General features: G+C 36.2%; 1 protein-coding gene across 1 annotated transcript in view; it reads left to right on the top strand.

Annotated features, from left to right (window-relative positions):
* SLC35F5 (solute carrier family 35 member F5) overlaps positions 1 to 3,876 on the top strand; it is a 43,623-nt gene extending 39,747 nt beyond the window's left edge. The window contains exons 15-16 of the mRNA XM_082465868.1: positions 2 to 88; positions 3,027 to 3,876. Of these exons, the coding sequence (XP_082321994.1) occupies positions 2 to 77 (76 nt within the window). The 3' untranslated portion in view covers positions 78 to 88; positions 3,027 to 3,876. The remainder of the gene's footprint in view (position 1; positions 89 to 3,026) is intronic.
* The last annotated feature ends 11,408 nt before the right edge of the window (positions 3,877 to 15,284 follow it).

Consider the following 15,284-nt stretch of genomic DNA (forward strand, 5'->3'; position numbering starts at 1 on the left):
GGGTTCCAGAAGACAGCGAACAGTGTGAGAGTCTCATTCCTATGCACGGTGTTTCTCAGGAGGATGGAGCTAGTTAACTGTAGTCCAGGTTTGTATGTTAGCTGACAGTAGTATTGAATAAGGTTCTTATTCCTGTATTGCTCAAATACAGAATCGATTTTCCATTATTAGTTGTTTGAGAGGCAGTACAGCTTAGAGGCTAAGGGAGTCCAACTCTGGAGTCAGACTGCCTGGGTTCCAATTCCAGCTTCTCTATGTACTAGCTCTGTGACTTTATGCAAGGTTCTCTTAACCTCACTGTGCCTCAGCTTTCTTATCTGTAAAATGGGGTTGCAGCAGAACGTCCCTCACAAAGTTGTTAGAAGAATTAAATACTTGGTAAGTTTAAAACATACAATATAGTACCTGAGTCAAATTAAGTGATTCCCAAGTTTTGTTTGTTTGTTTGTTTTTTGAAAAGGAAGAAGTAAAATTGTATTCAGCTCTAGATTGCATGATTATATTTAGAAATTCTAAGGAATTAGCAAAAGAAGTTACTAGAATAATTGAGTTTAGCAAGATCACATATACAGTGTCAATATAAAAAATATCTTCCCATTATTTCTATATGTAGCAATGAACAATAATTAAATTAAGAAAAATTCCATAAACAATGAACTTTTAAAAATACTTGCAAGTACATTTAACAAACATTGTGCAAGATTTGTAGATGGAAAACTAAAAAACAATTCAAAGAAAAATTAGAGATATAAGTAAATGGAGAGATATAATAATGTGTTCATGGGTTGAATGACTCAACCCATTAAGATGTACTATTAAGAAGCCAGTTATCCCATAGCTGATCTATAGATTGAGTGCAATCCCAGTCAATATTCTAACAAGCTTTCTTGTAGAAATTGGCAAGATGGTCCTAAAATAAGGCAATTAAAATTTTATTTATTTTTTAAAATTAAATTATACTTGAACTACAACACTGTTAGGTCCAGGTGCACAACATTGTGATTTGATATTTCTGTACACTACAAAATGATCACAAGTGATTCCAAGTTTTAACTATTACTTATATTCATGCTAATGGTCATCATTTTACTTAATGATATACTTTAGAAAAATATTTTTTTCTGAGTATAAAATTAAGAAACAATGTAATACTTCAGTGTATATCCAGTCTCTTCTCCATGTATGTGTGTGTGTTTACCACAACTGGCACAATATATATCCTGATTCTCTGACTATGCTTTTCACTTAACAATGTTTCGAGACCATTTCCACATTTTTTATTAATTTTAAGTAATAGTATCTTGTATATTTCTTACATGACAGAAAGAGTACGTGACAGTTTATGTTTCTCTTAATGAGCCCTTGAAATATATCCACCGTATATCTTTGGTAGGTAGGAAAGCAATTATTTATTTAGAGCGAGAGATCACAATAAATTACTGAAATTCCGGAAATTCTGGTCCCTTTCTTCTGAGATAACTTCAGACAATTTATATTGAAATGTTTCTTGATTACACCTGGGCTTCCCCTCTTCACCTAGAACATTGAACAACTCCTGTCAACTCCTTGCAGTCACATTGGCCATGAAGCTTAAGTTTATCTTCATGGTAAATTCACCTCTAACCCAAGGCTATTTGTCTTGGTTTTATGTTTTTCTTTGATTGGTCTTTTTTTATTCTAGTTTTTCCTCTTAGGATGGTTATATATGCACATAGTTTGAAGAGTTAGAGTTCTACAATTCTTATTGTACAATGCAGCTATCCCCTGCCCTGCACTGCCTATCCTGCTTTCATTCATTCCCCACCCTGAGGAGTCCCTTTAAACTCTTCACTGATTCATTTCATATTTTCCTCTCCATCTAAGTACCATGCTTATACTTCTATTTCTTGATTTCTCAGTTTCAGGCCTCTTCAGTTGGTTTTCCCACTATGGCACGTGAGGACAGGTTACTTTCAGTTTCCCCCTCCTCTGCTCCCACCGCACTTGCCTGCCTTCCAGCCCTGTATCATTCCTACCTCCTCATCATCCCAGGATATTTATCCTGTGATTTTGAATAGATGTGTAATCAGTGTTTACATTGTTATGCCTATATAAATGTTAGTTTTACCTGAGCCATGTAGGATTGTGCCTGGCATTTCCCCAGTCCAGAGACCCTCTGTTACTACCCTTTTTGGAGAATAAACCTCAGATCTTCTCCTGGGATAGAGAAGAGGCACTTGACCAGCTGTGAAACGTGAGGGGCGAGCGTCTGAGTGTCTAACTGCTTTTTCTATAAACTTTGTACCAATCTGCCTATTTTTAGTTGTTTCTTCACCCCTCCTTACAGAGGTATCTGGTTGTATTTTTTCATTGCTAGCTAAGAGTTGGCTGCTCTTTTCTTGTCTCTGTTCTTCTCTATGTCCATGTGGTTTATACTTAAAAAAAAAAATCCCTTTATTATCTTTTTACTGAGGTTTTGGGGACAGAGTAGAACTAAGTATGTATATTTTGGTCTATTTAAAATTGTTCTAATTTTTAAAATTAAAAAATGCAAATAATTATTCTTTAAAGCTTTTTAATTCTATAATTTATGCATTTTCCCTCCCTAGTATGCTGTGCATTATTCCCATATTCACACTCATACCCACCCTCACCCAGATATTTTTGTAAGTGAGAGCTGGATAAAGAGGAGATAGTGAAGACTAAAAAAGATGGACTACAATAGAGAAGAATAAAGTAGGGCAGGTTGGGCAGTAGTCTTTGTCTTGACAGGGGTAATGGTGGAATATACTGTGAATAAAACTGTTATTATGTGCTCTTAAAGTAGTATTGGATGTCAGCCTTTGACATTGCTGTAGAACTCACTTTCATGAGTTCTTAGAACTCACCTCAAGTTCTGGTATCCAGTTATTAAGTATATAGGCTGTGTTTGATATATATTTCAATGGTAAGATAATTTGCTTTTTAAAATATAAACTATAGAAATTAAAGCTATGACAGTTGTAATCTAATGATGCTCCTGTGTTTGTGTTTGTTTTTATTTTTAGCTTGATAATGGAACAATATACGGTGAAGAGACAATCCCTGGCAAGTTTTTGTAGAAAAATGTTTCAGTGCCTAGTCTGAAAAATAACAGTTTCAGTTCTTTGGAACTCTAAAACATATTTTCCTCTTGTCTGTTTTCTTCATTTTCATAATGAAGTACTTTGCTATGTAGCTGTGTACATATCACTACAGTTATAGGAAGTTTCAGTCTACAGTCCATCTAAAGGACCAACATGCCTTACACATCTCAAGGAATTCAGCTGATGAAATAATTTGAACTAATCAAGGGATAAAATTTTAATGTTCTGGAGACTTTATTTTCACATATTATTTGTTAAATGCTGGACTATATTATGAAAATGTTTTCAAGAAATCATTTTAAGTATATAGATTGGTGTTTCTTACAGGTAAAATGCTAAAATAAGCTGCCTATAATAGGTACGGATTATATTTTTGAGTTTTGTAGAATATTACAAATTAACAACACAAAAAATGTTTAATTTATGCAACAAATATGTTCACACAAATTTGGTAGGACTTTAGAAAGAATCGATATTTGAGAAAAGATCTGGTTCACTTACACTACATATACTGTATTATCCTTTCATAGCATTAGGTGCCTTCTACTTTAAATCTGTGACAAACCATGACAAATTTTTAAAGGAGAAGTATTATTGTAAAATGAAGAATTATGTACTTCTAAAGACTGTATTGCTGTAAATTTAATTGATAAAGCTCTGCTTATTTAGAGTTTTGAAGAAATATCCTCTCTTCAATTAAACATTTTCATAATGGAATGATGTAAATTGAAGTGATAAAGAGTATTATTAAAATAAAATGTTTATATATATATGTGTGTGTATTATAGATCTATCAATTGGTTTCTGATTTTTTTCACATATAAATGTGCCAAATTATTCTAGAACTAGATGCCTCTTTAAATAATTTTAGTTTTCCTAAATAAATTTTTATGGTTAAAAACCAAAGAAGGAAGGCAAGAAGAAATTCTACTTTAAAAATTACATTTGAAGATTTCCTCTACCAAGTTTAAATTAAATATAAATACTCCTGATTTTAACTTTTAAAGTTAGGTCTTATATGTCCTTATTGTGCAGCAGCTCCTGGACTCTACTCACTGTAGCCCTCAGAAGATGAATGTATGTCTCAGGATTCATCCAGGCTTTTGATTAATCAGAACCTATTTCCTTCTCAAGTTTTGTGATATTAGTTCCTTTCTCTTCAAAATTTCTTAACACATCTGATTTTTTAAAATTCCCTTTGTAATATTTAGCTTCAGTTCATCTTATTCACATTCTTAAAATTGCTTCGATGTTACCGTAAGTCTAAAATGAAGTTTAGCCATCTTTCTGCTTGTCCTGAGAACTTTTATATTATATTAATTTAAAAGATTGTTGATAACATTAAGTTTTAAAAATAGATGTTATCCTATTTGGTGCCACCAATAAATCTTAAACTGAAAATAATCCTGATTTTGTGAGCTTGGCACAGGTTAAAGGCATGTAAAGAATGTGGACTTCAAAGAAATTTTCTCTTGAAAAGAACTAATGAAGTACATTTCAATTACTCAAAGACTAAGTTTGGTTGACGTTTACTATCTGTATACCCCTCTACTTTATGTTTTTGCTGTTTTGACAGTTTGCCAGTACCTTTCGGCAGTTTACAGGATGAAATAGTTGAAACAGTGTCAGTGAAATTCAAGCTTTAAATTTTTCTGTAAATATGGTAGGAAAAGAGGTTGAACTTAGAATTTTTTGGTTGTCCATGTGCTCTATGTTCACATGTCATACAGATCATGTGTTGTCATACAGATCATGTGTTGTCACTCAGGATTCCAGAAGTAGTAAGCCTTGTTAACATACTGGATAAATCTTGAGGAGGTCTTCTTCCACTAGACTATGCTTTTTATCAAAGAACCTCTTTAGAAGGAAGCAAAATTACATTGGTTACCTGAAAGTAGGGATTACTGCTGCTTTGCCAACTTACGTATTGTTTTTTCTCCCAGGTTATATTTATCTAAATGATTTTGGTATTTGAATACTGTAGCCACGGCAAGTGAGCAGTTGAAGACTCCCTTTCTGCACCTTTGTAGTTAAGGGTTCACCTTCTCAGAAAATTAAGTTATGGTAGATTACTTTCATTCTGTGATTACCCAGACGTCTTAAGTATCAGGGCCCTAGGGTCACAGCAACCACATTGCAGGCCTTTGGAAGTGTTGGGAGAGGTTACATTCAAGTAGCTGCTAATGTCCTTCATCTCTGTTGGAACAGTGTTGGCCTGTGATTATATTTTTCTGAACCTAAAGACCCAAATAGGGATTTCTAATACCTTGTTTCAGTCTTCTACTTTTCTTCCCATACATAATTTAAATTCCATTATTGTATAATGTTTCAAATTATGACCTTGATGAAAGGGAGTTAAATTACTTCTGTTTTGTCAGAAACACTTTTGGTTAGATGAACATCAGAATCTCTACTAAAACAAAACTGAAAAATGAGGCAGCCTTAAAAGTGCTTAGATGAACGCTTTTTGAAGCTCAGAAAAGCCATTAGATATACGTAAGACATTCCGTTAAATTTTGATTTTTAAAAAGTTGATATATTGACTTCTATCAGCCTGACTTAATTAATTCCTTAAATTAAACTGATTTTCCCACTGGCAGCCAACGAATAAAATTCATTGTTTCTATAGAAGTGAGCTCACAAGGTTAAATGAATGTTCTCAAAGGTATACAGTCTTATTTCAGGAAGAATGCTCATGCCCGCTTCACAATGAATCATGAAGAACCAATTTGGGGTTGCAAGGTGTGACTTCTCTGGAAGCCAAGGCTTTTCATAAGGCACTTTGGTAAGATCTGTAGCACTAAGTGTGCTGGTTGAATAAACAAAATATCTTTAAAGAAAGATAAAATAGGAAGTAATTTAAAAATATATTTCCCAGAATCATATCAGCAGATAAATGAAATGTCATTTTTATTTTAAGCAATTCTAGTTGTTATAATCCTGCCTCATTTCTCCCTACTTTCCTTTTGAAATATTCTTTATTACTAAATAATATTATAGGAAGAATTCAGAGAATTAAGAGATGACTGTTACCTCTGCCATCTGCAGATTTAACTTATATAGCTAACATAATTGTGTGCTGATTTTGTTTTTTCGATGGTGACAGGGCATATATGAGATTTTCAGTCTACAGAATTTGAAGGTAGGGTTCTATTTTATTGTGTCATGTACCAAAAATTCCATTTGGCTAAATTGAGGTACATTTTTTTACATAGACTTGCAATTTTTAGATGCCCCACATTTCCTTTTTTATACTATCAGCCTCATCCATCTGTAGAAAAATTCATAGTACAGTATTTCATAGTCTGTGCTCTATATGTACATAGGAAACTTCCCTTTAAATATTAAGAGCCTTTAAAAAACTGGGGACAGAAAAGGAGTTCATTATAAATTCAAAGCAAATAATGACCATTGGGAATTTATTGTTATATTAACATGAAGCTTTTTTTTTTTTTTAAATCCATTTTTTTTTTTTTTAATAGCTACTTTATTTATTTATTTATTTTTGGCTGTGTTGGGTCTTCGGTTTCGTGCGAGGGCTTTCTCTAGTTGCGGCAAGCGGGGGCCACTCTTCATCGCGGTGCGGGGACCGCTCTTCATCGCGGTGCGCGGGCCTTTCACTATCGCGGCCCCTCCCGTTGCAGGGCACAGGCTCCAGACGCGCAGGCTCAGCAGTTGTGGCTCACGGGCCCAGCTGCTCCGCGGCATGTGGGATCTTCCCAGACCAGGGCTCGAACCCGTGTCCCCTGCATTAGCAGGCAGATTCTCAACCACTGCGCCACCAGGGAAGCCCGACATGAAGCTTTTTTGTTTTGCCATTAGGCATCAAGATGACATGATAATTGAAATCTTTATTTTAACTTTAACTCTTATTATAATGATTACCTTATTTTCATTCTGATTTTTTGGTTTTCTAAAAAAAATTGTGTTTTATATATCTTAGGAACTAAGCATCATTTTAATGTCATTGCATTTGAAAAACAAGGCTTTCCTATAAAATTTCCTATATGATAACTATACATACTAGAATGGCAACTAATGAAATCATTGACATATATTTAAGGAAAAACTACATATGAAAAGGAATTAGTATTCTCTGGTTAGGCATACTTGCCGAAATGCTAAAGTGAAATGGCAGAATATCCACTGAGAACATTTTGAATTTTTGGTAACATGAATTATTTTATTTTTCATTTGGGGGTGTGGAGTGGAGAAGCACTCAGATGAAGACAACATTTCCTTCATGATATTTTAAAGTTGGAAAAGAAAACCTTCCAAATGGAAATTTTTAACAAGGTCCTTCATTAAATTCTTAGTTTTTAATTTAATTTTACATGTGGTTTCTTTCTTAAGAGCTACTTTTATTAACTTTAACTTAGATCCTTGTATGCTAAACATTCAGTATATCCCTACTTGGTTTTCCTATACCTAGTTTTGATTATGGCAAGTAATACTAAAGTCAGTCAGGCAAGGGTATTTGTTAATTTCAGTGGCTCTTTATAAGGCAGGCAGAAGATTTTTGTTTTAAGTCTTATTTATTTGGGACATAAGGTGAAAACAGTTCTTCAGAATCCTACTGGCAGTATTTGTTTATTCAGAATAGCTCTCACTTTTTTTTTTCTTATGAAAAAATTCAATGTCAATCAGTTAGACCATGTAACATCCAAAGCAAAATTTTGTTGAAGGCCATCCTTGTCATAATATTCAGGGATAAGGGGCAATACACTAAGTTCTTTTGACCTCTGCAGTAGCTCAGTGTAGAATTATATATATTTTAATACGCATGCTCCAGGTAAGGCTTCCAAGAGGCAACAGGCTAAAGAGCAGTGGCTCTCAAACTTCAGAGCCCACCAGCATCGCTTAGAGGGCTTGCTGGACCCACCCCACAGTTTCTCATTCAGAAGGGCTGGGTGGCCTTCCCTGGTGGCGCAGTGGTTGAGAATCTGCCTGCCAATGCAGGGGACACAGGTTCGAGCCCTGATCTGGGAAGATCCCACATGCTGCGGAGCAACTAGGCCCATGAGCCACAATTGCTGAGCCTGCGCGTATGGAGCCTGTGCTCCGCAACAAGAGAGGCCGCGACAGTGAGAGGCCCGGGCACCGCGATGAAGAGTGGCCCCCGCTTGCCGCAACTAGAGAAAGCCCTCACACAGAAACGAAGACCCAACACAGCCATGAATAAATAAATAAATAAATAAACAAACAAACAAACCCAAAAGTTTAAAAAAAAAAAAGAAGAAGGGCTGGGCAAAGCCTGTGAATCTGCATTCCTAACAAGTTTCCAGGTAATGTCCCTGCTGCTGGTCCTAGGACCATGCTTTGTGAATCATTACCCTCCGGAAAGAGCAGTGACTTCGAAGTTGGAATTCCCCTGTTCTCCATTAGTGGATTCACTGGGGGGCAGGAGGAGGAGGGCGGTATTTAATCCAGGTAGGCCTGCATTTCCTTAGCTGTAAAATGGAGGTTAATGCTACCTACCTGGGACTGTGAGAATTGAGGTAGTAAAGTTGGAAGTGCCCAGTCCTACGTGCCTGGGGGGCTTGATAAATGCTGATTCCCTTGTTCCATCCTCCCCTTCCTATTCTCAAATGGAAAGGGAGTAACTAAACTTAGCGCCTTCTAAGTTCCTGTCAGCTCTCAAATTCTGTGATTCTAAAAGTTCTCTAGTTCAAGAGAGACTGCCAAACACTGTATGTGTGTTTGGTGCTTTACAGAGAATGGTGTGGTGGTAACAGTGAGATTGCATAGACCATAGTTTCGTTTTTGCTTTCATTACAGCTTAGCATCCAGACTCTGTAAAAAAGTTTTCAGTCACATTTTAAAGCAGCATTGAAGAAATTATATTTGAATTCATGACAGTTTCTGGAGGCTGAGTGTATCAGATAAATGGGCACGCTTTTCTAAACGACCGGCCTTATTAGAGTCTCCACTATGTGGCCTCCTATAATGCATGCTCAACTGTGTACTTTTCATTACCTGCTTGATTTTCAGACAGCATTAAATAAGCTGCAAAACAAATCCAAGCTAAAATTGTGAGCATATAATTTTTTAAAATTTATTTATTTATTTATTTTTTGGCTGCATCGGGTCTTCGTTGCTGCACGCGGGCTTTCTCTAGTTGCGGTGAGCGGGGGCTACTCTTCCTTGTGGTGCACGGGCTTCTCGTTGCGGTGGCTTCTCTTGTTGTGGAGCACGGGCTCTAGGCGCACAGGCTTCAGTAGTTGTGGTGCGCGGGCTCAGTAGTTGTGGCTCGCAGGCTCTAGAGCACAGGCTCAGTAGTTGTGGCTCACGGGCTTAGTCGCTCCGTGGCATGTGGGATCTTCCTGGACCAGGTCTCAAACCCATGTCCCCTGCACTGGCAGGCGGATTCTTAACCACTGTGCCATCAGGGAAGCCCGTGAGCATATAATTTTTATAGCATGAAATTATTCAGTGTTTTATTTAAAAATAGTCACTAGTGTATTCACTGTTGTGAATTTATAATCTAAAAAAGTGGGGATGCTAGAAGTACTGGGCTAAAATACTATTAGATTTTTTTCGTTTAACTCCATCTTGTTAAAGAAAATAATCACAACCAGGGTCCTTTTGCTTTACCCCCACCATTGAAATCTATACAGTATGTATGCTAACGCACATATATGGAATCTAAAAAAACCGTACTGATGAACCTAGTGGCAGGGCAGGAATCAAGACGCAGACGTAGAGAACAGAGACTTGAGGACGCTGGTGGGGAGGGGGAAGCTGGGACAAAGTGAGAGAGTGGCATGGACATATATACACTACCAAATGTAAACTAGATAGCTAGTGGGAAGCAGCCACATAGCACAGGGAGACCAGCTCCGTGCTCTGTGACCACCTAGAGGGGTGGGATAGGGAGGGTGGGAGGGAGACGCAAGAGGGAGGAGATATGGGGATATATGTATATGAATAGCTGATTCACTTTGTTGTACAGCATAAACTAACTCAACATTGTAAAGCAAATATACTCTAATAAAGATATTAAAAAAAATAAATCTATACAATAAATTTGGGGATGAGCACATACAACAAAAAGCATATGCAGCTAAGTGATTGGGGTTTGGCGACATATGTGGAACTTGAATAAAGCATTTGCAGCCATCCAGGATGATCTCCTTAGACTACTGACTGCCGGGGGCCTGCAGGATGAGTACTGGAAACATGGGTGGGAGAGCTTTCCCCACACACTGGAGGCTCTGACTGCATTTGAAGTACCTATTTTTAAAAACCTGAGCAGAAGGAGGCTAGAAAGAATGCAGACAGGACATTGAACATGCTAATTCCCTTTGCTGGTATAACATGAAATATCTGATAGTGGCAAAAAAAAAAAGTCAATGCCAGGATACAATGTAGGGTAAAGTTCAACTAGTATAATCTGAAGTGGGTCTTAATATTCAGATTCGTGTTAGAGGTTAGGCAGCAATATTTTTGTGGAACCAGGTATATATATTTATTTTGCATTTCTTTATAGTCATATTGGTAAATTCTTGGGAAGGTTTGTTTTGCGTCCAAGATATTTTCTATACAGTTGACCCTTGAACAACACGGGCGTTAATCTGAGTATAATTTATAGTCGGCCCTCCATATCCATGGTTCCTCCATATCCGTATATTCAACCACAGACCTTTATAGTCCTGTAATATTTACTGTTGAACAATATCTGCATATTAGTGGACCTGTGCAGTTCAATCTGAACAGTTGTTCAAGGGTCAACTGTACTAAAATTTTATAGTATATTCTTAATCCCCTCTGGCTAGTAAATTAAAGCTGAAATTATCAAGTGTCAACATACTGTGATTTGTATTTTAACATAAGACAAGAGTGCATCATTCTGATCTAGTTGCAACATTTTAATTTTATCTGATAGGTCTGTATTGAGTAATCAGTAGTTAAGTGCAAATACTCCCATCCCTGTAGTAGAGATCATTTTATATAAAAGTCACCTTAATTACTAGACCCAGAAGGCCAGAGGTGATGAAAGAGTACTTTAGAAAGATGAAATGTTAAATAAATAAACAAATTAAGGAAACAATCTGAGATAGATTTTCCTAAGTGTAATTTAATGCAGATTTTTACCTCAGATTTGTTTTTAAACTTGATAATTTTATTCTTCCCTCTGTTTAATAAAATGAATATTTTCCAATTTTCAGAACCTGGCGTATTTAAATTTTAGACACAATTATAAAATTAATTCTAATTACTACTTATGGTTCAAATTCTGTTCTAATTTGGGGCCAGAACTATCCCAGTTTTGGAGGCAATTTGAAATATTGCTTATTTTTATACTATATGATTTGGGAAAGATTATTTTATAGACTATGAATAACCTAATGTAAAGTATGTATGATTTATTTTAATGCATTTGTGTAAAATCATATGCATATTCTACTTATAGTATGTACTTCTATTTCAGTAACAATACATGAAAAATTCAGATCTGTCCTTGTGCAAACAAGTACTTGGTTGTTCTTTTTTTTCCGGCCACACCGCGCAGCATGCGGGATCTTAGTTCCCTGACCAGGGATCAGACCCGCGCCCCCTGCGATAGAAGTGCTGAGTCTTAACCACTGGACCGCCGGGGAAGTCCCAACAAGTATTTGATTTCTAAAGTTTCCTTTTATTCAAACATTTGCACTCATTCTTTCATGTCGGAGTCTCCAAGATGTATCTCAGGTATTTGACAAAGCAGATCTTCCTTTAGAGCAGCGAAAGAGCGGGAGCTGCGCACATGATGCAGCTGGAGACGAGGAGGACAAAGAAGGGCCCTGCTTTTCCTTTTCTTCCTGCCGTTGCTCCCATTGCAGGACGTGACCGGGAGCTTGGGACTTGGAGCCTCCGGATGTCAACTCTTCCGAGCTAGAGAGCAGAGGTCAAGCAGGCCCAGGGCTGGCATAGGCACTAAGTAGCTGGCTTGCGTTTGGAGGCCCGATTGTGTGGAAAACACGTATCTTTAAACAGCAGAATCACAGTATGTGAAGATGTCACAGTACAAGAAATACTCTGAAGCCAGGATTGGTTTTGTCCATCTCAGGTCCACTCCAGAAAGAGGATTTGGGGGAAAATGCCTGCCCTGGACTTCTGTTATCATTCCCAGCCCTCCCCCTCTACTTCCCACCGCCATCCTTTCCCTTTTCCTCTGCTCCTCAAAAATGTGGCTGCTTTAAGGCCAAACATAAAAATAGAACATGAAAAGTATTTTCTAGTGACTGAGAGGATGAGAGCTAAAGCATTCAGGATAGTGTATTCATGGAAGTGTTGAAAAAGACGAACTAAGAACAATAATTTCTTAGTATCTTGGAAGACTCATGAAAGACTGAAAATAGAATCTTAAGGAGATAGTGTTCTCAAAACTTTGCTCTAATTATCTGAAACTCTTCATCTTAATTATTTTGAAAAGTCATTAAGCATTTGTCAATTCTAACCATTAGGGATAAAATTTTAAACTGGTTCATTAATCATAGGATCATCGTTTTACAGTTGGAAGGGTCTCTAGAGAGTTTAGTGACAGAATTAGGATGGCCATGTGTCCCAGTTTGTGGAGGACAGTCCCAGTTTACATCTTATTGTCCTGGTATAATCATTAATAGTGCTCCAATGAAGAATGTAATTTATATTCAGTCAATTATATGGCCACCCTAATGTACTCCAAGTTTCCTGACAACTAGGCTGCTGACAAATTTCACATTCTTTGACTCCCAATCTAGTGTTTTTTACTCTAGACCTGTGTGCTTGCATAAAGGAAGCCATTTGAGCCAACAATCTTGGGTCTTTTGATCAGGATGTTAACTCCTACCTTGAATCAGTTTTCCTCCTGGAGTAGAATGCTAGGATACTTCACAGAGGTAAGTGAAGAGCCAGATTATCCGGTTTGCTCTATTGGCCCAAATTTTCCTTCCTGGGGCCATAAACCAGTTATTATTATTAAGAAACAAATTAACAAGCAGATTTTTATTTTTATTTTTCAGGTTTATTGAGGTATAATTGACAAAATAAGTTGTAATATGTAATATGATGATTTGATACACGTGTACATTGTGAAATGTTTTGCACTATAAAGTTAATTAACACATCCATCACCTCACATACTTACTTTATTTATTTTTTGGTCAGAAAGCTTAAGATCTACGCTCAGCAAATTTCAATTATACCATAAAGTATTCTCAACTATAGTCACCATGCTCTACATTAGATCCTTAGAACTTTGCTCACTTTATACCTGAAAGTTTGTGCCCTTTTACCAAGCGCTCCTCATCTCCCCCAACCCCCAGCCCATGGCAACTACTATTCTACTCTCTGTTTCTAGAAGTTTGACTTTCTCCTTTTTAGATTCCACATGTAAGTGGTACCACGCAGTACGTCTTATTTCACTTAGCATAATGCCTTCCAGGTTCATCCATGTTGCAAAGGGCAGGATTTCCTTCTTCTTAAAGTCTGAATAATATTATATATTATAAATGTATATTACATATATATTATATTATATTATATTATATATATCATATAGATATATATGCTCTTCTTTATCCATTTGTATGTCGACATTTAGGTTTACCTTGGCTATTGTGAATAATGCTGCAATGAACATGGCAGTACAGATATCGATTTGAGATAGTGATTTTGTTTTCTTAGGATATACGCCCAGAAGTGGGATTGTTGGATTATATGGTAGTTTTGTTTTTTAATTTATTGGGGAACCTGTATACTGTTTTCCATAGTGGCTGCTATACCATTTTACATTCCTGCTAACAGTGTACAAGGGTTTCCTTTTTTCCACATATTTACCAGCTTTTGTTATCTCTTGTCTTTTTTATAAAAGTCATCAGGCTATGAGGTGATATTGCAGTTTTGATCTATATTTCCCTGACGATTAGTTATGCTGAGTTTCTTTTCATATACCAATTGGACACTTGTATGTCTTCTTTGGAAAAATGTCTATTCAGCTCCTTTGCCCATTTTTAAATTAGATTATTTGGTTTCTTTTGCTATTGAGTTGTATGAGTTCCTTATATATTTTGGATATTAACTCCTTATTGATATGTGGTTTGCAAATATTTTCTCCCATTCTATAGGTTACCTTTACATTTTGTTGATGCTTTCCTTTGCTGTGCAAGAGCTTTTTAGTTTGATTTGATCCCAGTTGTTTATTTTCACTTTTGTTGCTTTTGCTTTTGGTGTCAGATCCAAAAATTTCATTCTTTTGCATATGGATATCCAGTTTCCCCAACACCATTTATTGAAGAGACTATCCTTTCCTCATTGTGTATTCTTGGTGCCTTTGTCAAAAATTAATTGACTAGATGTGTATGGGTTTGTTTCTCTTCTGGGCACTCTATTCTGTTTCATTGATCTATGTGTCTCTTTTTATGCCAGTGACATACTGTTTTGATTACTATTGCTTTGTAATATAGTTTGAAATCAAGAAATACGATGCCTCCAGCTTTGATCTTTGTGCTCAAGATTGCTTTAGCTATTCAGGGTCTTTTGTGGTTCCAGATGAATTTAGCATTGATTTTTCTGTTTCTGTGAAAAATGACATTGGAATTTTGGTAGAGATTGCATTGCATCCATAGATCACTTTGGATAAGTATGGACAATTAATTTTTCCAATCCATGAATATGGACTATCTTTCCAATTATTTGTATCTTCTTCAATTTCTTTCATCAGTCTTTTATAGTTTTTAGCATATAGATCATTCACCTCCTTGGTTAAATTTATTCCTAAGTATTTTTACCATCTTTGATGTTATTGTAAATGGGATTTTTTCCCTTAATTTCTCTTTCTGATGGTTCATTGTTACTGAGTAGAAATACAACTTATTTTTGTATATTGATTTTTATGTATTAATTTTTATACTCAGCGACTTTACTGAATGCATTTATCAGTTCTAACAGTTTTTTGATGGAATCTTTAGGGTTTTTTTTTTTTATATATGAGATCATGTCGTCTACAAACATAGACAGTTTTACTTCTTCCTTTCTGATTTGGATGTCATTTTATTTCTTTTTCTTCCCTGATTTATCTGACTAGGACTTCTGGTACTATGTTAAATAGAAGTGCTAAGAGTAGGCATCCTTGTCTTGTTCCTGATCTTAGAAGAAAAGCCTTTAGCTTTTCATTGTTGAGTATGGAGTTAGCTGTGGGGTTGTCATGTGGGGTACATT

This window comes from Balaenoptera physalus, assembly GCF_965194825.1.
Source record: "Balaenoptera physalus genome assembly, chromosome: 6".
In the NCBI taxonomy this organism is placed as follows: Eukaryota; Metazoa; Chordata; class Mammalia; order Artiodactyla; family Balaenopteridae; genus Balaenoptera; species Balaenoptera physalus.